The following is a 24,431-nucleotide window of genomic DNA, read 5'->3' on the forward strand; positions in this document are numbered from 1 at the left end:
TTTGTCATTAGGATATCATCCTATATTGCCAAAAGTATTTGGCCACCTGCCTTGACTCACGTATGAACTTGAAGTGCCATCCCATTCCTAACCCATAGGGTTCAAAATGACCTTTTGCAGCTATTGCAGCTTCAACTCTTCTGGGAGAAGGCTGTCCACAAGGTTGCAGAGTGTGTTTATAGGAATTTTCCACCATTCTTCCAAAAGCGCATTGGTGAGGTCACACACTGATGTTGGCCTGGCTCTCAGTCTCCATTCTAATTCATCCCAAAAGGTGTTCTATCGGGTTCAGGTCAGGACTCTGTGCAGGCCAGTCAAGTTCATCCACACCAGAACGTAGACTCAGAGCCAGGTCTTCCTTGACCAACATCAGTGTGTGACCTCACCAATGAGCTTTTGGAAGAATGGTGGAAATGTCCTTCAACTCTTCTGGGAAGGCTGTCCACAAGGTTGTGGAGTGTTTATAGGAATTTTCCACTGTTCTTCCAAAAGCGCATTGGTGAGGTCACATACTGATGTTGGTCGAGGAAGACCTGGCTCTCAGTCTATGTTCTGGTGTGGATGAACTTGACTGGCCTGCACAGAGTCCTGACCTGAACCTGATAGAACACATTTTGGGATGAATTAGAACGGAGACTTGAGAACCAGGCCAACATCAGTGTGTGACCTCACCAATGCGCTTTTGGAAGAATGGTGGAAATTTCCCAAGACCTGGTTCTCAGTCTACGTTCTGGTGTGGATGAACTTGACTGGCCTGCACAGAGTCCTGACCTGAACCCGATAGAACACCTTTTGGGGTGAATTAGAATAGAGACTGAGAGCCAGGCCTTCTCCACCAACATCAGTGTGTGACCTCACCAATGTGCTTTTGGAAGAATGGTGGAAATTTCCTAAGACCTGGTTCTATGTCTATGTTATAGTGTGGATGAACTTGACTGGCCTGTGCAGAGTCCTGACCTGAACCAGATAGAACACCTTTTGGGATGAATTAGAATGGAGACTGAGAGCCAGGCCAACATCAGTGTGTGACCTCACCACTGTGCTTTTGGAAGAATGATGGACATTTCCTAAGACCTGGTGCTCAGTCTACGTTCTGGTGTAGATGAATGTGACCTCACCGATGAGCTTTTAGAAGAATGGTGGAAAATTCCTTCAACTCTTCTGGGAAGGCTGTCCCCAAGGTTGCAGAGTTTTTTTTTTTAGGAATTTTCCACCGTTCTTCCAAAAGCGCATTGGTGAGGTCACATACTGATGTTGGTCGAGGAAGACCTGGCTCTCAGTCTATGTTCTGGTGTGGATTAACTTGACTGGCCTGCGCAGAGTCCTGACCTGAACCCGATAGAACACCTTTTGGGATGAATTAGAACGGAGACTTGAGAGCCAGGCCAGCATCAGTGTGTGACCTCACCAATGTGCTTTTGGAAGAATGGTGGAAATTTCCTAAGACCTGGTTCTCAGTCTCCGTTCTGGTGTGGATGAACTTGACTGGCCTGCACAGAGTCCTGACCTGAACTCGATAGAACACCTTTTGGGATTAATTAGAATGGAGACTGAAAGCCAGTGTGTGACCTCACCAATGCGCTTTTGGAAGAATGGTGGAAATTTCCCAAGACCTGGTTCTCAGTCTCCGTTCTGGTGTGGATGAACTTGACTGGCCTGCACAGAGTCCTGACCTGAACCCGATAGAACACCTTTTGGGACGAATTAGAACGGAGACTGAAAGCCAGTGTGTGACCTCACCAATGCGCTTTTGGAAGAATGGTGGAAATTTCCCAAGACCTGGTTCTCAGTCTCCGTTCTGGTGTGGATTAACTTAACTGGCCTGCACAGAGTCCTGACCTGAACCCGATAGAACACCTTTTGGGATGAATTAGAATGGAGACTGAGAGCCAGGTCAACATCAGTGTGTGACCTTACCAATGAGCTTTTGGAAGAATGGGGGAAATTTCCTAAGACCTGGCTTGTCAGTCTCCGTTCTGGTGTAGATGAACTTGACTGGCCTGCACAGAGTCCTGACCTGAACCCGATAGAACACCTTTTGGGATGAATTACACCGGAGACTTGAGAGCCAGGCCAACATCATTGTGTGACCTCACCAATGCGCTTTTGGAAGAATGGTGGAAAATTCCTATAAACACACTGCACAACCTTGTGGACAGCCTTCCCAGAAGAGTTGAAGCTGTAATAGCTGCAAAAGGTCATATTGAAGCCTATGGGTTAGGAATGGGATGGCACTTCAACTTCATACGTGAGTCAAGGCAGGTGGCCAAATACTTTTGGCAATATAGTGTAAGTGGGAATCACATTACGTCCACCATTAGATGTAAATGTGTATAATAGTTGTGGCATTCCCTCATTAAAACAGCTGTTTCCTCTCACTATGTGACATCACGTCCTTCCAAAGCGTGATTAGATTAGTCTCCATAACCATGTCTGCTCTATTCATTCCCAGCAATCACTGCAAACGGCTGCAGAAACACGTTAGGGGATGAAACGGGGACATCTTCAGAGAGAAAGTGGGCGGCTGCATTTTGCCGGCCGTTGCAGCGATCGGTTCCGGATCACAAACTTTTAAGAGGAGCGCTCAGAGAGCAGTTACCTCCGCCAAGGCATAAAACTGTTGTGCCAAACACAGATTATGATGGGAGTCTTTTCAGAGGGAAAAGGAGGCAGAGTTTCATTCGGGTTATGCAACCTGATCGCTTCATGGCCTACTGTATCTCATTATCATCAATACTGTGTATCATAATCATCAATACTGTGTATCATTATCATCAATACTGTGTATCATAAGCAGTGACGTGTTATTATTGCAGTGTGACCATGCAGTTTTTTTGTGTTTTCATTGTCACAGATCCACAATTGTACAAAAGCCAAAAGCAGTGAAGTTGTCACGTTGAGTAAATGGTAAATAAAAAGAGAATACAACAAATCCTTTTCAACTTATATTCAATTGAATAGACTGCAAAGACAAGATATTTCATGTTCACACTGAGAAACTTTATTTTTTTTGCAAATAATCATAAATTTAGAATTTAATGGCAGCAACACATGGCAAAAAAGGCATTTTTACCAGTGTGTTACATGGCCTTTCCTTTTAACAACACTCAGTAAAGGTTTGGGAACTGAGGAGACACATTTTTGAAGTGGAATTCTTTCCCATTCTTGCTTGATGTACAGCTTAAGTTGTTCAACAGTCTCCCTTCTCATATTTTAGCTGTTGTAACACGTGGCTTGGTATCGTTTTGCTAAAATAAGCAGGGGCGTCCATGATAACGTTGCTCGGATGGCAACATATGTTGCTCCAAAACCTGTATGTACCTTTCAGCATTAATGGTGCCTTCACAGATGTGTAAGTTACCCATGTCTTGGGCACTAATACACCCCCATACCATCACACATGCTGCCTTTTACACTTTCACCCTAGAACAGTCCGGATGGTTCTTTTCCTCTTTGTTGACGTCCACAGTTTCCAAAAATAATTTGAAATGTGGACTCCTCAGACCACAGAACACTTTTCCACTTTGCATCAGTCCATCTTAGATGGGCTCGGGCCCAGCGAAGCCGGCGGCGTTTCTGGGTGTTGTTGATAAATGTTTTTGGCTTTGCATAGTAGAGTTTTAACTTGCACTTACAGATGTAGCGACCAACTGTAGTTGCTGACAGTGGTTTTCTGAAGTGTTCCCGAGCCCACGTGGTGATATCCTTTACACACTGATGTCGCTTTTTGATGCACTACCGCCTGAGGGATCGAAGGTGTGTATTATCATGGCTTACGTGCACTGATTTCTCCAGATTCTCTGAACCTTTTGATGATATCACGGAGCGTAGATGGTGAAATCCCTAAATTCCTTGCAATAGCTGCTTGAGAAAGGTTTTTCTTAAACTGTTCAACAATTTGTTCACGCATTTGTTGACAAAGTGGTGACCCTCGCCCCGTCTTTGTTTGTGAATGACTGAGCATTTCATGGAATCTACTTTTATACCCAATCATGGCACCCACCTGTTCCCAATTAGCCTGTTCACCTGTGGGATGTTCCAAATAAGTGTTTGATGAGCATTCCTCAATTTTATCACTCTTTTTTGCCACTTGTGCCAGCTTTTTTGGAACATGTTGCAGGCGTCAAATTCCAAATGAGCTAATATTTGCAAAAAATAACAAAGTTTCTCAGTGTGAACGTTAAATATCTTGTCTTTGCAGTCTATTCAATTGAATATAAGTTGAAAAGGATTTGCAAATCATTGTATTCTATTTGTATTTAATATTTACACAACGTGACAACTTCACTGCTTTTGGGGTTTGTATTAATTATCATAATAATCACAATAACAAGTGTGTATTTTAAAACAATATAATATACATTAATCTTGTGTATTATTAAATACATTCTATGTATTAATACATCATACAACAATATACAATTGTAATAATAAAAATGAAAATAAAATAGAAAATACTGCAAATTATAAAAAAATATATAAATGATTAAATTAACAATATAAATAATATTATTAAATACATTCTATGTATTAATATATCATACAACAATATACAATTGTAATAATAAAAATGAAAATAAAATAGAAAATACTGCAAATTATAAAAAATATATAAATGATTAGATTAAATTGTAATTTTACTGACTATAAATGTATAAAAATAATCCACAACAAAGTGTACAGTATAAAGAACAGCCTTAAAACAATACCTTCCAATCAACGTACTATATGCTTTATTTACTTTATTTTAAAAATATATATTTGTATTTTTATATAAATTCAGCTTGTACAAAATACGGAATAATATTCATAAATTTGTGATATATGTTTGAAAAATACCACTCTTCCTGCTCTGGCCAACACTGCAAGACATTAAAAAACGATTCCAATTGCGTTTATTTGTTTGTATTAATTTTGTTTATATATAGTAATTTTATTTCGTACTATTTATGTTTGTTATATCCCTTTTGCCTTGTCGTTGCACTGTTGTCGAGTATGAAAAACGTAATTCCGTTCACCGACAGAATGACAACGATAATAAACCCTGGAACCATGAAAAAATACTTTAAAAAAAAAAAAAAGAAAATAATATGTTTAACTTGTCATTCTTGCGTTTTTGGCCTGGACCCCGGGATGCAGAGATGACAGGCGACGTGCAGGTATCAGGCCCTTTTATAAGGGAAAACTCGGGTAGTACGATTGAAATGTACAAAAAAATATTCAGGCATAGGAGATGCTAAACACAACTGCTAGGCGAGAGTAAGCACACAATAATAATCCAGTAAATGGCGAAGGACCAAACTGGACTAAATAGACCCCAATTAGCAATAGAAATCAGGTGCCCTTCTAGCGCCTTTAAACGAGATTGAAGGTGAAACATATGGCAGGAAACTAGTGCCCTGTTTTCACCGCACTTGTTTGCCCTCGAGTGACACAGCTCGCTTATCTTTTGCCAGTCAAAACGCTCCAAAGTGCTTCAAACCTGATCTTTTCACATCAGATTGGGGTCACATTGAGTTAGTCCAAATCCGCTTGGGATCTGATCTTCTGAAATGTAAACGGAAATGCGAGGCGATTGCGACTTGTATGTCATCTTTAGTCAAGCTACGAAGTGCGCGTGTCAGTGATATCAGGGCCTGTGAGCGTTTATACTGGAGTCTGATAAAGATCACATTTTACTTGCAGTGTAAACAAAGTGGCCCAAATCAGATTTGACTGTATTTATATTATTCACATGTGAATAATGCTGTATAATAGACTGTATTAATAGTATTCACATGTGAATAATTCTGTATAATAGCCTATTCATATTATTCACTTGTGAATAATTCTGTATAATAGACTGTATTCATATTATTTACATGTGAATAATGCTGTATAATAGACTGTATTTATATTAATCACATGTGAATAATGCTGTATAATAGTGTATTTATATTATTCACATGTAAATAATGCTGTATAATAAACTGTATTTATATTATTCACATGTGAATAATTCTGTATAATAGACTGTATTAATATTATTCAAATGTGAATAATTCTGTATAATAGACTATTCATATTATTCACATGTGAATAATTCTGTATAATAGACTGTATTCATATTATTTACATGTGAATAATGCTGTATAATAGACTGTATTTATATTATTCACATGTGAATAATGCTGTATAATAGACTGTATTTATATTATTTACATGTGAATAATTCTGTATAATAGACTGTATTTATATTATTAACATGTGAATAATTCTGTATAATAGACTGTATTTATATTATTCACATGTGAATAATGCTGTATAATAGACTGTATTTATATTTTTCACATGTGAATAATTCTGTATAATAGACTATTTATATTATTCACATGTGAATAATGCTGTATAATAGACTGTATTTATATTATTCACATGTGAGTAATGCTGTATAATAGACTATTAATATTATTCACATGTGAATAATGCTGTATAATAGACTGTATTTATATTATTCACATGTGAATAATGCTGTATAATAGACTATTTATATTATTCACATGTGAATAATGCTGTATAATAGACTGTATTTATATTATTCACATGTGAATAATTCTGTTTAATAGACTATTTATATTATTCACATGTGAATAATGCTGTATAATAGACTATTTATATTATTCACATGTAAATAATGCTGTATAATAGACTGTATTAATATTATTCACATGTGAATAATGCTGTATAATAGACTGTATTTATATTATTCACATGTGAATAATGCTGTATAATAGACTGTATTTATATTATTCACATGTGAATAATTCTGTATAATAGACTATTTATATTATTCACATGTGAATAATGCTGTATAATAGACTGTATTTATATTATTCACATGTGAGTAATGCTGTATAATAGACTATTAATATTATTCACATGTGAATAATGCTGTATAATAGACTGTATTTATATTATTCACATGTGAATAATTCTGTATAATAGACTATTTATATTATTCACATGTGAATAATGCTGTATAATAGACTATTTATATTATTCACATGTAAATAATGCTGTATAATAGACTGTATTTATATTATTCACATGTGAATAATGCTGTATAATAGACTATTTATATTATTCACATGTGAATAATGCTGTATAAAAGACTATATTATTCACATGTAAATAATGCTGTATAATAGACTGTATTTATATTATTCACATGTGAATAATACTGTATAATAGACTGTATTCATATTATTAACATGTGATTAATGCTGTATAATATACTGTATTTATGTTATTCACAATGTGAATAATTCTGTATAATAGACTGTATTTATACTATTCACATGTGAATAATGCTGTATAATAGACTGTATTTATATTATTCACATGTGAATAATTCTGTATAATAGACTATGTATATTATTCACATGTGAATAATGCTGTATAATAGACTGTATTCATATTATTCACATGTGAATAATGCTGTATAATAGACTGTATTTATATTATTCACATGTTAATAATGCTGTATAATAGACTGTATTCATATTATTCACATGTGAATAATGCTGTATAATAGACTGTATTTATATTATTCACATGTGAATAATGCTGTATAATAGACTGTATTTATATTATTCACATGTGAATAATGCTGTATAATAGACTGTATTTATATTATTCACATGTAAAAAATACCTAAGAGTTTATTGTCTATTGTGAGTGAACTCTGTGGTGCTGAATTTCCCCCAGGGATCAATAAAGTACAGTTTAAACCATTGTCATGTTGTCGTAATAAATAGTGTTCATTAAAAGTATTAATTAAAATAGTAATAACCACCAACCATCCCTGGAAGATTATATCTGCCCATAAAAAAAAACAAATTAACCTTTCCCAAACTGTGCATTGGAAAGTGTGCACAAAATAAATCACCTTGCTTTTGGTGACAATTATGACTTTATTAGGGCAGAAGGTTAAAGGTCACCTCTCAGGCGAGCTTTAATGAATCCTGAAGATATTCTGACAGTAAAGTAGAGATATACCGTATTTAACCAGCCCCGGGCCCTTAAAGTGTCCTCATATGAGAGAATCCAGATTGTGGCGCATGACTGTGTGTGTACCATTTGTTCTCTCTGTGCATTATCAACCAAGTGTGTGTGTGTGTGTGTTGTTGTATTTCTACCATTTTGAGACATCAACAAGGAAAAGTAGCTTCCATATGAGGAGGTGTGAACAAGTTAGGACATAAATCATGGTCCCAATACAGAAAACCATTGCATCTAATAGAGAGCCAAATACTAGAGTCCGTGAACATTGCTCCAAAGTCAGGATTTTTTTTTGTTTCTACCCTTCTTGAGACATCAACAAGGAAAAGTAGCTTCCATATGAGGAGGTGTGAATAAGGGAGGACATAAATCATGGTCCCAATACGGAAAACCATTGCATCTAATAGAGAGCCAAATACTAGAGTCCGTGAACATTGCTCCAAAGTCAGGATTTTTTTTGTTTCCACCCTTCTTGAGACATCAACAAGGAAAAGTAGCTTCCATATGACGAGGTGTGAACAAGGGAGGACATAAATCATGGTCCCAATACGGAAAACCATTGCATCTAATAGAGAGCCAAATACTATAGTCTGTGAACATTGCTCCAAAGAGACATACTGTAATAACTTGAAGTAAATAATGAATATTAAAAACCAATTACAAACAAAAAATTCAACAACAAAAAAAATCTTACTGTTTCTATAATATTGCAATATTTTCTCGTAAAATTATGAATTTTTTGTGTAGAAAAATTCTGACTTTTATCACAATTTTGCCAATTTTTTTGTTGTTCTTGTAAAATAGTGAAATTTTTTGAGTCAATTGACGACTTTTGTCATAATTTTGCCAAGTAAAAATTCAGATTATTATTGTAATATTGCCAAAATTGTAAAGTTATAAAATTTTGACTTTTGTCGAGTAAAATTACGACTCTTTTCATAAAATTGCCAAAATGTTAAGCTTTTCTTGTAAAACTGCGACTGTTAGAGTAAAATTCCAACTTTTATCATAATATTGCACACATGCTCAGTTTTTCTTGTCAAATTTTGACTTGCGTTGAGTAAAATGACGACTTTTATTACAACACCGCCAAAACTCTACATTTTTCTTGTGAATTTGTGACCTTTTTCTTTTGAAATTCCAACTTATTTTTCACAACAAGCTTTTTTTAAATATGTGCATAGTATGTATATATTATTAATGTTGTAAATACACTTCTTTATGGCTTTTTTCTCAGGTCTCAAAAAGGTAACAAATACAATAATGTGTGTGTGTGTGTGTGTGTGTGTGTGTGTGTGTGTGTGTGTGTGTGTGTGTGTGTGTGTGTGTGTGTGTGTGTGTGTGTGTGTGTGTGTGTGTGTGTGTGTGTGTGTGTGTGTAAGTAAATAATAAAAATCAAAAACTAATTACAAACAAAATATTTAAAAAATTACTAAAATCAGTCTTTTTCTCACAATAAGTCGACTTTTTTCTTATAAAATTAGGAACAATTTCTCATATTCTTTCTGTTTCTGTAATATTGCAATATTTTCTGGTAACATTTTTACTTTTTTATGTAAAATTATTACTTTTTAATGCAAAATGGTGACATTTGTCATATCAAATAATGACTTTTATCACAATATTGCCAATTTTGTTGTCGTTTTTGTAAAATAGTGAAATTTTTTGATTAAAATGATGACTTTTGTCATCATTTTGCCAAGTAAAATTCTTATTATTATAATATTGCCAAATGTTTTAAGTTTTCTTTTAAAATTTTGACTTTTGTCAAGTAAAATTATGACTCCTTTCATAAAATTGCCAACATTTTAAGCTTTTCTTGTAAAATTGCGACTGCTTTTGAGTACAATTCCAACTTTTATCATAATATTGCACAAATGTTCAGTTTTTCTTGTCAAATTTTGACTTGCGTCGAGTAAAATGACAACTTTTATAACACCGCCGCCAAAATTCTACGTTTTTCTTGTGAATTTGTGACCTTTTTCTTGTGAAATTCCAACTCATTTTTCACAACAAACTTTTTTATATGTGCATAGTATGTATATATTATTAATGTTGTAAATACACATCTTTATATATCTAGAAAGGCTGGTCCTAAAGAGGGAGGCATTTTTCTCAGGTCTCAAGAAGGTAACAAATACAAGTGTGTGTGTGTGTGTGTGTGTGTGTGTGTGTGTGTGTGTGTGTGTGTGTGTGTGTGTGTGTGTGTGTGTGTGTGTGTGTGTGTGTGTGTGTGTGTGTGTGTGTGTGTGTGTGTGTGTGTGTGTGTGTGTGTGTGTGTGTGTGTGTAAGTAAATAATACAAATTGAAAAAATAATTACAAACAAAATATTTAAAAAATTACTAAAATCAGTCTTTTTCTCACAATAAGTCAACTTTTTTCTTATAAAATTAGGAACAATTTCTCACATTCTTTCTGTTTCTGTAATATTGCAATCTTTTCTGGTAAAATTATTACTTTTTAATGCAAAATGGTGACATTTGTCATATCAAATTCTGACTTTTATCACAATGTTGCCAATTTTTTTGTTGTTGTAAAATAGTGACATTTTTTGAGTAAAATGATGACTTTTGTCATAATTTGGCCAAGTAAAATTCTGATTATTATGATAATATTGTCAACATTTTTAAGTTTTCTTATAAAATGACGACTCTTTTCATAAAATTGCCAAAATGGTGAGCTTTTCTTGTAAAACTGCGACTGTTATTGAGTAAAATTCCAACTTTGATCATAATATTGCACAAATGTTCAGTTTTTCTTGTCAAATGTTGACTTGCGTTGAGTAAAATGACAACTTTTATTTTGAAATTCCAACTCATTTTTCACAACAAGCTTTTTTATATGTGCATAGTATGTATATATTATTAATGTTGTAAATACACTTCTTTATATATCCAGAAAGGCTGGTCCTAAAGAGGGAGGCATTTTTCTCAGGTCTCAAGAAGGTAACAAATACAAGTGTGTGTGTGTGTGTGTGTGTGTGTGTGTGTGTGTGTGTGTGTGTGTGTGTGTGTGTGTGTGTGTGTGTGTGTGTGTGTGTGTGTGTGTGTGTGTGTGTGTGTGTGTGTGAGTAAATATAACTAAAATCTGTCTTTTTCTCACAATGTGTCGACTTTTTTCTTTTAAAATTGGGAACAATTTCTCATATTATTTCTGTTTCTGTAATATTGCAATATATTCTCTTAAAACTATTACTTTTTAATGCAAAATGGTGACATTTGTCATATAAAATTCTGACTTGTATCACAATATTGTCAATTTTGTTGTCGTTCTTGTAAAATAGTGACATTTTTTGAGTAAAATGATGACTTTTGTCATAATTTGGCCAAGTAAAATTCTGATTATTATGATAATATTGTCAACATTTTTAAGTTTTCTTATAAATGACGACTCTTTTCATAAAATTGCCAAAATTGTAAGCTTTTCTTGTAAAACTGCGACTGTTATTGAGTAAAATTCCAACTTTGATCATAATTTTGCACAAATGTTCAGTTTTCTTGTCAAATGTTGACTTGCGTTGAGTCAAATGACAACTTTTATTTTGAAATTCCAACTCATTTTTCACAACAAGCTTTTTTATATGTGCATAGTATGTATATATTATTAATGTTGTAAATACACTTCTTTATATATCTAGAAAGGCTGGTCTAAAGAGGGAGGCATTTTTCTCAGGTCTCAAGAAGGTAACAAATACAAGTGTGTGTGTGTGTGTGTGTGTGTGTGTGTGTGTGTGTGTGTGTGTGTGTGTGTGTGTGTGTGTGTGTGTGTGTGTGGTGTGTGTGTGTGTAAGTAAATAATAAAAATGTAAAACTAATTACAAACAAAATATTTAAAAAATAACTAAAATCAGTCTTTTTCTCACAATAAGTCGACTTTTTTCTTATAAAATTAGGAACAATTTCTCATATTCTTTCTGTTTCTGTAATATTGCAATATTTTCTGTAAAATTTTTACTTTTTTATGTAAAATTATTACTTTTTAATGCAAATGGTGACATTTGTCATATCAAAATAATGACTTTTATCACAATATTGCCAATTTTGTTGTCGTTTTTGTAAAATAGTGAAATTTTTGATTAAAAATGATGACTTTTGTCATCATTTTTGCCAAGTAAAATTCTTATTATTATTATAATATTGCCAAATGTTTTAAGTTTTCTTTTAAAATTTTGACTTTTGTCAAGTAAAATTATGACTCCTTTCATAAAATTGCCAACATTTTAGCTTTTCTTGTAAAATTGCGACTGCTTTATGAGTACAATTCCAACTTTATCATAATATTGCACAAATGTTCAGTTTTTCTTGTCAAATTTTGACTTGCGTCGAGTAAAATGACAACTTTTATAACACCCGCCGCCAAATTCTACGTTTTTTCTTGTGAATTTGTGACCTTTTTCTTGTGAAATTCCAACTCATTTTTCACAACAAACTTTTTTATATTTGCATAGTATGTATATATTATTAATGTTGTAAATACACATCTTTATATATCTAGAAAGGCTGGTCCTAAAGAGGGAGGCATTTTTCTCAGGTCTCAAGAAGGTAACAAATACAAGTGTGTGTGTGTGTGTGTGTGTGTGTGTGTGGTGTGTGTGTGTGTGTGTGTGTGTGTGTGTGTGTGTGTGTGTGTGTGTGTGTGTGTGTGTGTGTGTGTGTGTGTGTGTGTGTGTGTGTGTGTTGTGTGTAAGTAAATAATACAAATTAAAAAACTAATTACAAAACAAAATATTTAAAAATTACTAAATCAGTCTTTTTCTCACAATAAGTCAACTTTTTCTTATAAAATTAGGAACAATTTCTCACATTCTTTCTGTTTCTGTAATATTGCAATCTTTTCTGGTAAAACTATTACTTTTTAATGCAAAATGGTGACATTTGTCATATCAAATTCTGACTTTTATCACAATGTTGCCAATTTTTTTGTTGTTGTAAAATAGTGACATTTTTTGAGTAAAATGATGACTTTTGTCATAATTTGGCCAAGTAAAATTATGATTATTATGATAATATTGTCAACATTTTTAAGTTTTCTTATAAAATGACGACTCTTTTCATAAAATTGCCAAAAAAGCTTTTCTTGTAAAACTGCGACTGTTATTGAGTAAAATTCCAACTTTTATCATAATATTGCACAAATGTTCAGTTTTTCTTGTCAAATGTTGACTTGCGTTGAGTAAAATGACAACTTTTATTTTGAAATTCCAACTCATTTTTCACAACAAGCTTTTTTATATGTGCATAGTATGTATATATTATTAATGTTGTAAATACACTTCTTTATATATCTAGAAAGGCTGGTCCTAAAGAGGGAGGCATTTTTCTCAGGTCTCAAGAAGGTAACAAATACAAGTGTGTGTGTGTGTGTGTGTGTGTGTGTGTGTGTGTGTGTGTGTGTGTGTGTGTGTGTGTGTGTGTGTGTGTGTGTGTGTGTGTGTGTGTGTGTGTGTGTGTGTGTAAGTAAATAATACAAATTAAAAACTAATTACAAACAAAATATTAAAAAAATTACTAAAATCAGTCTTTTTCTCACAATAAGTCGACTTTTTTCTTATAAAATTAGGAACAATGTCTCACATTCTTTCTGTTTCTGTAATATTGCAATCTTTTCTGGTAAAATTATTACTTTTTAATGCAAAATGGTAGCATTTGTCATATCAAATTCTGACTTTTATCACAATGTTGCCAATTTTGTTGTTGTTGTAAAATAGTGACATTTTTTGAGTAAAATGATGACTTTTGTCATAACTTGGCCAAGTAAAATTATGATTATTATGATAATATTGTCAACATTTTTAAGTTTTCTTATAAAATGACGACTCTTTTCATAAAATTGCCAAAATTGTAAGCTTTTCTTGTAAAACTGAGACTGTTATTGAGTAAAATTCCAACTTTGATCATATTATTGCACAAATGTTCAGTTTTTCTTGTCAAATGTTGACTTGCGTTGAGTCAAATGACAACTTTTATTTTGAAATTCCAACTCATTTTTCACAACAAGCTTTTTTATATGTGCATAGTATGTATATATTAATAATGTTGTAAATACACTTCTTTATATATCTAGAAAGGCTGGTCCTAAAGAGGGAGGCATTTTTCTCAGGTCTCAAGAAGGTATGAAATACAAGAATGTGTGTGTGTGTGTGTGTGTGTGTGTGTGTGTGTGTGTGTGTGTGTGTGTGTGTGTGTGTGTGCGTGTGTGTGTGTGTGTGTGTGTGTGTGTGTGTGTGTGCGTGCGTGTGCGTGTGCGTGTGTGTATGTGTGTGTGTGTGTGTTTGTGTGTGTAAGTAAATAATACAAATTAAAAACTAATTACAAACAAAATATTTAAAAAAATACTAAAATCAGTCTTTTTCTCACAATAAGTCAACTTTTTTCTTATAAAATTAGGAACAATTTCTCATATTCTTTCTGTTTCTGTAATATTGCAATATTTTCTGGTAAAATTTTTACTTTTTTTATGTAAAATTATTACTTTTTAATGCAAAATGGTGACATTTGTCGTATCAAATTCTGACTTTTATCACAATGTTGCCAATTTTTTTTTTGTTCTTGTAGAATAGTGACATTTTTTGAGCAAAATGATGACTTTGGTCATAATTTTGCCAAGTAAAATTCCGATTATTATTATAATATTGCTAAAATGTTAAAGTTTTCTTATAAAATTTTGACTTTTGTCGAGTAAAATTACGACTCTTTTCATAAAATTGCCAAAATTGTAAGCTTTTCTTGTAAAACTGCGACTGTTATTGAGTAAAATTCCAACTTTTATCATAATATTGTACAAATGTTCAGTTTTTCTTGTAAAATTTTAACTTGCGTTAAGTAAAATGACAACTTTTATAACAACACCGCCAAAATTCTACGTTTTTCTTGTGAATTTGTGACCTTTTTCTTGTGAAATTCCAACTCATTTTTCACAACAAGCTTTTTTATATGTGCATAGTATGTATATATTATTAATGTTGTAAATACACTTCTTTATATATCTAGAAAGGCTGGTCCTTTCTCAGGTCTTGCGTTGAGTAAAATGACAACTTTTATTTTGAAATTCCAACTCATTTTCACAACAAGCTTTTTTATATGTGCATAGTATGTATATATTATTAATGTTGTAAATACACATCTTTATATATCTAGAAAGGCTGGTCCTAAAGAGGGAGGCATTTTTCTCAGGTCTCAAGAAGGTAACAAATACAAGTATGTGTGCGTGCGTGGCGTGCGTGCGTGCGTGCGTGCGTGCGTGCGTGTGCGCGCGTTTTGAATCCTGCCTTTTTTGTTCTTTGCTCAGCGCAATGCAGCAGAGTGTAAACCTTGGTTTTGTACTTGGCTCCTCAGGCTTCACGTGGAAGTCTGTTGCGGATGAGATGAATTTGATACAGCAGGCTGCAAGAACAAAAAAGGAAATCTTTTTGCCGGTAATTCAAAAAGGCCCGTTAGCGTGAGGGAACACACACACGCGCGGCGGTAAGAATAGACGCCTTTAAACCCGCCAGAAGAAAAGAACACCTGAGAAATGTTGGGACATTTGTAGTCTGAGAGGATGGAAGGTGAGGAGGCGAGCATGGCGGGTGTTGCTGGGTAACTCATCAAAAGTGCACCGCAACAAAACATTTTAACCGTCTTCCTGGAGACTTCTTTGTGCATTCTTTTTTTTAAATCTCTCACCGTTTATGCCGTCTGTAAGGAGGCGGGACGAGGTCGCCTCCATCCACAGGGCGCCTCACGGAAAAATAACAACAAAGCATGAAGTTGTCAAGTTGTGTAAATTGTAAATAAAAAGAGAATACAACAAATCATTTTCAACTTATTTTCAATTGAATAGACTGCAAAGACAAGATATTTCATGTTCACACTGAGAAACTTTGTTATTTTTTTGCAAATATTAGCTCATTTGGAATTTGATGCCTGTGACATGTTTCAAAAAAGCTGGCACAAGTGCCAAAAAAGACAGAGAGAGTTGAGGAATGCTCATCAAAAGACTTATTGGGAACAGGTGGGTGCCATGATTGGGTATAAAAGCAGCTTCCGTGAAACGCTCAGTCGTTCACAAACAAGGACGGGGGCGAGGGTCACCACTTTGTCAACAAATGCCTGAGCGAATTGTTTAAGAACAACATTTCTCAACCAAGCTATTGCAAGGAATTTAGGGATTTCACCATCTACGCTCCGTGATATCACCAAAGGGTTCAGAGAATCTGGAGAAAGGTTGAAAACCGACATTGAATGCGCGTGACCTTCGATCCCTCATGTGGTACTGCATCAACATCGACATCGGTGTGTAAAGGATATCACCACGTGGGCTCGGGAACACTTCAGAAAACCACTGTCGGTAACTACAGTCGGTCGCCACATCTGTAAGCGCAAGTTAAAACTCTACTATGCAAAGCCATTTATCAACAACACCCAGAAGCGGCTCACCTCAGATGGACTGACGCAATGTGGAAAAAGTGTTCTGTGGTCTAACGAGTCCACATTTCAAATTGTTTTTGGAAACTGTGGACGTCAACGAAGAGGAAATGAACCATTCGGACTGTTTTAGGGTGAAAGTGTAAAAGGCAGCATGTGGCTCCAATGTGGCCCCAATGTGGCTCCAATGTGGCCCCATTGTGGCTCCAATGTGGCCCCAATGTGGCTCCAATGTGGCCCCAATGTGTCTCCAATGTGGCTCCAATGTGGCCCCAATGTGGCTCCAATGTGGCCCCAATGTGGCTCCAATGTGGCCCCAATGTGGCCCCAACGTGGCTTAAACGTGGCCCTAATGTGGCCCCAACGTGGCCCCAACGTGGCCCCAACGTGGCTCCAACGTGGCTCCAACGTGGCCCTAACGTGGCCCTAACGTGGCCCTAACGTTGCCCCAATGTTGCCCCAACGTGGCCCCAACGTGGCCCCAACGTGGCTCCAATATGGCTCCAATGTGGCCCCAACGTGGCCCCAAAGTGGCTCCAACGTGGCCCCAACGTGGGTTGTGGCCCCAACGTGGGTTGTGGCCCCAACGTGGCCCCAACGGGGCCCCAACGTGGCTCCAACGTGGCCCTAATGTGGCCTTAATGTGGCTCCAATGTGGCCCCAATGTGGCCCCAATGTGGCTCCAACGTGGCCCCAATGTGGCCCCAAAGTGGCCCCAATGTGGCTCCAATGGTATGGGGGTGTATTAGTGGCCAAGACATGGGTAACTTACACATCTGTGAAGGCACCATTAATGCTGAAAGGTACATACAGCTTTTGGAGCAACATATGTTGCCATCCAAGCAATGTTACCATGGACGCCCCTGCTTATTTCAGCAAAACGATGCCAAGCCACGTGTTACAACAGCGTGGCTTCATAGTAAAAGAGTGCGGGTACTAGACTGGCCTGCCTGTAGTCCAGACCTGTCTCCCATTGAAAATGTGAAGGCTAAAATATGAGAAGGGAGACTGTTGAACAACTTAAGCTGTACATCAAGCAAGAATGGGAAAGAATTCCACTTCAAAAATGTGTCTCCTCAGTTCCCAAACCTTTATTGAGTGTTGTTAAAAGGAAAGGCCATGTAACACAGTGGTGAACATGCCCTTTTTTGCAATGTATTGCTGCCATTCAATTCTAAGTTCATGATTATTTGCCAAAGTTTCTCAGTTTGAACATGAAATATCTTGTCTTTGCAGTCTATTCAATTGAATATAAGTTGAAAAGGATTTGTTGTCTTCTCTTTTTATTTACCATTTACACAACGTGACGACTTCACCGCTTTTGGCATCTTCAAAAACGACTCAACTGTAAATGTGTCTTCTTCCCCACAGGAGCGTTACAGATCGAGAACAGCGAGGAGACGGACCAAGGGAAGTACGAGTGCGTGGCCACCAATTCTCAAGGGGTGCGCTACTCCTCGCCGGCCAACCTCTACGTGCGAGGTAGGGACCTGGCAACACCACACCAGCGAACACACACTTACTGTACCTCTCTTGTCTTCTGCATTACTACCATTGTCTGCAGTCTTCTACCATGTTCACTACACCACCTTAGACCGTGCAAACATACCACACTTTGGAACTCATCTCTCCTGTTAGGCCCAGAAGTATTCACATAAATACACTTTTTTTATTTTGCCTTTGTACATCAACATCAATGTGGCTCCAATGTGGCTCCAATGTGGCTCCAATGTGGCTCCAATGTGGCCCCAATGTGGCCCCAATGTGGCCCCAATGTGGCCCTAATGTGGCCCTAATGTGGCTCCAATGTGGCTCCAATGTGGCTCCAATGTGTCTCCAATGTGGCTCCAATGTGGCTCCAATGTGGCCCCAATGTGGCCCCAACGTGGCTTAAACGTGGCCCTAATGTGGCCCCAACGTGGCTCCAACGTGGCCCCAAAGTGGCCCCAACGTGGCTCCAACGTGGCCCCAACGTGGCCCCAACGTGGCCCCAACGTGGCCCCAACGTGGCTCCAACGTGGCCCTAATGTGGCCCTAATGTTGCCCCAATGTTGCCCCAATGTGGCCCCAACGTGGCCCCAACGTGGCTCCAATATGGCTCCAATGTGGCCCCAACGTGGCCCCAAAGTGGCTCCAACGTGGCCCCAACGTGGGTTGTGGCCCCAAAGTGGCCCCAACGGGGCCCCAACGTGGCTCCAACGTGGCCCTAATGTGGCTCCAATGTGGCTCCAATGTGGCTCCAATGTGGCCCCAACGTGGCCCCAACGTGGCTCCAACGTGGCCCTAATGTGGCCCTAATGTTGCCCCAATGTGGCCCCAACGTGGCCCCAAAGTGGCTCCAACGTGGCCCCAACGTGGGTTGTGGCCCCAAAGTGGCCCCAACGTGGCTCCAACGTGGCCCTAATGTGGCCTTAATGTGGCTCCAATGTGGCTCCAATGTGGCCCCAATGTGGCCCCAATGTGGCCCCAATGTGGCTCCAACGTGGCCCCAATGTGGCCCCAAAGTGGCCCCAATGTGGCTCCAATGTGGCCCCAATGTGGCTCCAATGTGGCCCCATTGTGGCTCCAATGTGGCCCCAATGTGGCCCCAATGTGGCCCCATTGTGGCTCCAATGTGGCCCCAATGTGGCTCCAATGTGGCCCCATTGTGGCTCCAATGTGGCCCCAACGTGGTTTGTGGCCCCAAAGTGGCCCCAACGTGGCCCTAATGTGGCCTTAATGTGGCTCCAGTGTGGCTCCAATGTGGCCCCAATGTGGCCCCAACGTGGCCCCAACGTGGCTCCAACGTGGCCCTAATGTGGCCCTAATGTTGCCCCAATGTGGCCCCAAAGTGGCCCCAAAGTGGCTCCAACGTGGCCCCAACGTGGGTTGTGGCCCCAAAGTGGCCCCAACGGGGCTCCAACGGGGCCCTAATGTGGCCTTAATGTGGCTCCAATGTGGCTCCAATGTGGCCCCAATGTGGCCCCAATGTGGCTCCAACGTGGCCCCAATGTGGCCCCAAAGTGGCCCCAATGTGGCTCCAATGTGGCCCCAATGTGGCTCCAATGTGGCCCCATTGTGGCTCCAATGTGGCTCCAATGTGGCCCCAATGTGGCCCCAATGTGGCCCCATTGTGGCTCCAATGTGGCCCCAATGTGGCTCCAATGTGGCCCCATTGTGGCTCCAATGTGGCCCCAATGTGGCTCCAATGTGGCCCCAATGTGGCCCCAACGTGGCTTAAACGTGGCCCTAATGTGGCCCCAACGTGGCTCCAACGTGGCTCCAACGTGGCCCCAAAGTGGCCCCAACGTGGCCCCAACGTGGCCCCAACGTGGCCCCAACGTGGCCCCAACGTGGCCCCAACGTGGCCCTAATGTGGCCCTAATGTTGCCCCAATGTTGCCCCAATGTGGCCCCTACGTGGCCCCAACGTGGCTCCAATGTGGCCCCAACGTGGCTCCAAAGTGGCCCCAACGTGGCCCCAAAGTGGCTCCAACATGGCCCCAACGTGGGTTGTGGCCCCAACGGGGCCCCAATGTGGCCCCAATGTGGCCCCAATGTGGCCCCAATGTGGCTCCAATGTGGCCCCAATGTGGCTCCAATGTGGCCCCATTGTGGCTCCAATGTGGCCCCAATGTGGCCTCGACGTCACTTGCATGCACACTTCCATAAAGCGAAAACAAAGGAAGTTGACCTGGAGGAAGTTGCTACTACTACAAAATAAGATAAAAGTCGTAACAGCTTAAAAATGAGTGTTTTTTCAAGTGAAAGTAAATAAAAGTATCTTAGAGCACCACAGTCGGTCCACCGTTTTAAGAAGGGACTAAAAACCCACTTTTTTTTTAGCACAGCTTTTATCTCATTTCTCTGCCATCTTGTTTTTAAATGCACTGCTTGCCTATCTCTTTTATCCAGTGATTTTTAATTCTATTTTATCTGTTTCTATGTTTTATCTAGTGGTTTTCATGTTTTTATTTCTATTTAAATTTTCTATTATATATTCTAACTTTCTATTTTTAACCTTTTTTTTATTTTATTTATTTTATTTTTTATTTTTTTTATACTTTGTAGCACTTCAAGATTTTAACAAATGTAAAGTGCGTTACAAATGTAATTCATTATTATTATTATTATTATTATTATTATTATTATTATTAATATATTTATGGGATTCTTATCAGACTCCAGTGTAAACACACAAAGGCCCCAATGTGGCCTCGACATCACTTGCGTGCACACTTCAGTAAAGTGAAAACAAAGGAAGTTGACCGGGAGGAAGTAATTCGCTAATACTACAAAATAAAAGTCACAACACCTTAAAAATGTTTGGGGTTTTTTATGGGAAAATTAATCAAATATATAGTATGAATAGATGTATATAGTGTAATATATTTATGAGATTCTTATCAGACTTCAGTGTAAACGCACACAGGCCCCAATGTGGCCCCAATGTGGCCTCGACGTCACTTGCATGCGCATTTCCATGAAGTGAAAACAAAGGAAGTTGACTGGGAGGAAGTCGCTATTACTACAAAATAAAATAAAAGTCGCAACACCTTAAAAATGTGTATTTTTTTAGGTGAAAGTAAATAAAAGTAATATAAAGTATGAATGGATGTATATAGTGGAGTATATTTATGGGATTCTCATCAGACTCCAGTGTAAACACACACAGGCCCCAATGTGGCCCCAATGTGGTTTCGACGTCACTTACATGCACACTTCCTTAAAGTGAAAACAAAGGGAGTTGACCAGGAGGAAGTCGCTACTACTACAAAATAAAATAAAAGTCGCTAAATGTTTTGTCATCTCATCGAATTGGACGCAGGCTGTGAAGATTGTGTATTCGATGTGAGAGGTGTCACTCCTGTTTATTTTTGTTGGCCAAGCCGTTGTACTGAACCACTAGGAGGCGTTGGAGAAGAACAAAGCTTGTTTACTAGCCAAACTGCTTTGTGTTTTATTTTAGTATCAAAAAGTAAACACAAAGGTTTTTTTTTTTCACATGTTTTTTTCACGTCACAAAAGTATTACTTTAAAAACCATTCATGTGACACAGCATTTTTTTAATATGGTATTGTGCATAGTTAATTCCTATAGGACATATTTCTGCTCAAACTCATCTACATGTACATATAAATGTACATAACTTAAATAATAAAAAAAGAAAAAAAAGAACAGTAAGTTTTGAATGTAACTTAACGTTTATTGGCTAAGTAACGTAACTTTTATTTGCTGTGTAGTTAATCCAGTGAGGCTGTAAAGCAGGGGTGTCCAAAGTGCGGCCCGGGGGCCATTTGCGGCCCGCAGCTAATTGTTTAGCGGCCCGCCACACATTCTGGAAATACTATTGTAAAAATAAAAAAGAACATTAAAAAAAGTGGAATGAGGTGAAATCTAACGAGAAAAAGTTGCAATGTTGACACAAAAGCTGCCATGCAGGCTGTTTTTTTTTCTTTTGTCTTTCTTTATTTTTCCTTTTTTGCCATTGCTCAAAAAAAAAAAAATAATGACAAAAAATCCATGTTATAATGAATTGTTTTCAGGGCTCCAATTACTTCAAATATTTCACTTTAAAAGTAGTAGCCATATGAAAACATCAAAGTTTTATTTGACAAAAGCGCATAAAACAAACAAAATAATAGTTCCAGCATAAAATGGACAGATATATCTGAAGTTGATCTCGTAACTTAAGTGTTGAAAGTAAAAGAATAACTAATAAAAATGTATCACTTTATGAGTGGGGCACCTTTTGGATCCCAAATATATTAGTGATTTTTTATTTATCTTTTCACTGTGATTACTCAAAAATATGAAATAATTAAAATCAATGGTGTCCTGCATTATTGATCTTTTAGGGCTCTAATTACTAAATACTGCATATTTCAGTTTTACTATAAAAAAAACTAAGTTGTTTTTGACAGAAAAGCCATAAAACATTTTTTAAAATTTGTAATACTTTATATCAACTTGAAGTTGATATAGAGATTTACTGTAAGCGTTAAATAATTTTAAAAAAATAATAATCTGACTTATTTTTAACATTTTAATGACTGAGACCCTTTATGGTCCCCGGGACCCCTAAAGGTAAAATAAATAAAAAATCCATATATTTTGTTATGGTTTGAAAATGAAAAATATCAAAATGGCCCCCAAATGCTTTAATTTTTCCGTGTGCGGCCCTCAGTGGAAAAAGTTTGGACACCCCTGCTGTAAACTCGCTGCTAAACTTATAACGTCATTGCAAACACGACAATCTGTGGCGTCCACTGCAGTTCACTACCTTGTTCATACTTTTTGTCAAGTGATTTTTTTTTAAGCAGGGTTGCATTAGGTGCCCACACATAACGTAACGTTAGTCCATGTGTCACACATAGTAACGTAACGTTAGACGGCGGTCAGCAGCACCGCGTATTTTAGCCACCTACAAAAAGACAAAAATAGTCAAATAAAGGTCAGTTAAAGGCCTACTGAAAGCCACTACTAGCGACCACGCAGTCTGATAGTTTATATATCAATGATGAAATCTTAACATTGCAACACATGCCAATACGACCGGGTTAACTTATAAAGTAACATTTTAAATTTCCCGCTAAACTTCCGGTTGAAAACGTCTATGTATGATGACGTATGCGCGTGACGTAGCCAGTGAAACAGAAGTATCGGTACCCCATTGAATCCAATACAAAATAGCTCAGTTTTCATCTCATAATTCCACAGTATTCTGGACATCTGTGTTGGTGAATCTGTTGCAATTTTTTTAATAAACAATGGAGACTGCAAAGAAGAAAGCTGTAGGTGGGATCGGTGTATTAGCGGCTGGCTGCAGCAACACAACCAGGAGGACTTTGACTTGGATAGCAGACGCGCTATCCGACGCTAGCCGCCAACCGCACGGATGATCGGGTGAAGTCCTTCGTCGCTCCGTCGATCGCTGGAACGCAGGTGAGCACGGGTGTTGATGAGCAGATGAGGGCTGGCGTAGGTGGATAGCTAATGTTTTTATCATAGCTCTGTGAGGTCCCGTTGCTAAGTTAGCTTCAATGGCGTCGCTAGCAACAGCATTGTTAAGCTTCGCCAGGCTGGAAAGCATTAACCGTGTATTTACATGTCCATGGTTTAATAGTATTGTTGATCTTCTGTCCATCCTTCCAGTCAGGGATTTATTTATTTTGTTTCTATCTGCATTTAAGCACAATGCTATCACGTTAGCTCCGTAGCTAAAGTGCTGCGCCGATGTATTGTCGTGGAGATAAAAGTCACTGTGAATGTCCATTTCGCGTTCTCGACTCTCATTTTCAAGAGGATATAGTATCCGAGGTGGTTTGAAATACAAATCCGTGATCCACAATAGAAAAAGGAGAAAGTGTAGAATCCAATGAGCCAGCTTGTACCTAAGTTACGGTCAGAGCGAAAAAAGATACGTCCTGCACTGCACTCTAGTCCGTCACTCTCACGTTCCTCATCCACAAATCTTTCATCCTGGCTCAAATTATTGGGGTAATCGTCGCGTTCTCGGTCCGAATCTCTCTGGCTGCTGGTGTAAACAATGGGGAAATGTGAGGAGCCTTTCAACCTGTGACGTCACGCTACTTCCGGTATAGGCAAGGCTTTTTTTTTATCAGCGACCAAAAGTTGCGAACTTAATCGTCGATGTTCTCTACTAAATCCTTTCAGCAAAAATATGGCAATATCGCGAAATGATCAAGTATGACACATAGAATGGATCTGCTATCCCCGTTTAAATAAGAAAATCTCCTTTCAGTAGGCCTTCAGTGTTTCCCATAAACTGCCAAGATACCTGTGGCGGTGGGGGCGTGGCTATGGGCGTGGTCACCATGGCATCATCAAGTAATTTGCATAATTTACTACAATGATATGATTTTCTCTAAAAAGGCTCCAAAAATGTATACTTACTAATTAATAATAACAGTTTTGTTTTAAACCCCCATCCATCCATCCATTTTACAATATAATTACAACACTTTATGTACATATTTATATACA

At 37.7% G+C, this 24,431-nt stretch overlaps 1 protein-coding gene across 1 annotated transcript in view; it reads left to right on the top strand.

The window, feature by feature from the left end:
• LOC133630591 (receptor-type tyrosine-protein phosphatase S-like) overlaps positions 1-24,431 on the top strand; it is a 375,093-nt gene that overhangs the window by 194,338 nt on the left and 156,324 nt on the right. The window contains exon 6 of the mRNA XM_062022176.1: positions 17,818-17,928. Coding sequence (XP_061878160.1) covers positions 17,818-17,928 — 111 coding nt within the window. The remainder of the gene's footprint in view (positions 1-17,817; positions 17,929-24,431) is intronic.

Source organism: Entelurus aequoreus, linkage group LG16, assembly GCF_033978785.1.
Source record: "Entelurus aequoreus isolate RoL-2023_Sb linkage group LG16, RoL_Eaeq_v1.1, whole genome shotgun sequence".
Lineage (NCBI taxonomy): Eukaryota > Metazoa > Chordata > Actinopteri > Syngnathiformes > Syngnathidae > Entelurus > Entelurus aequoreus.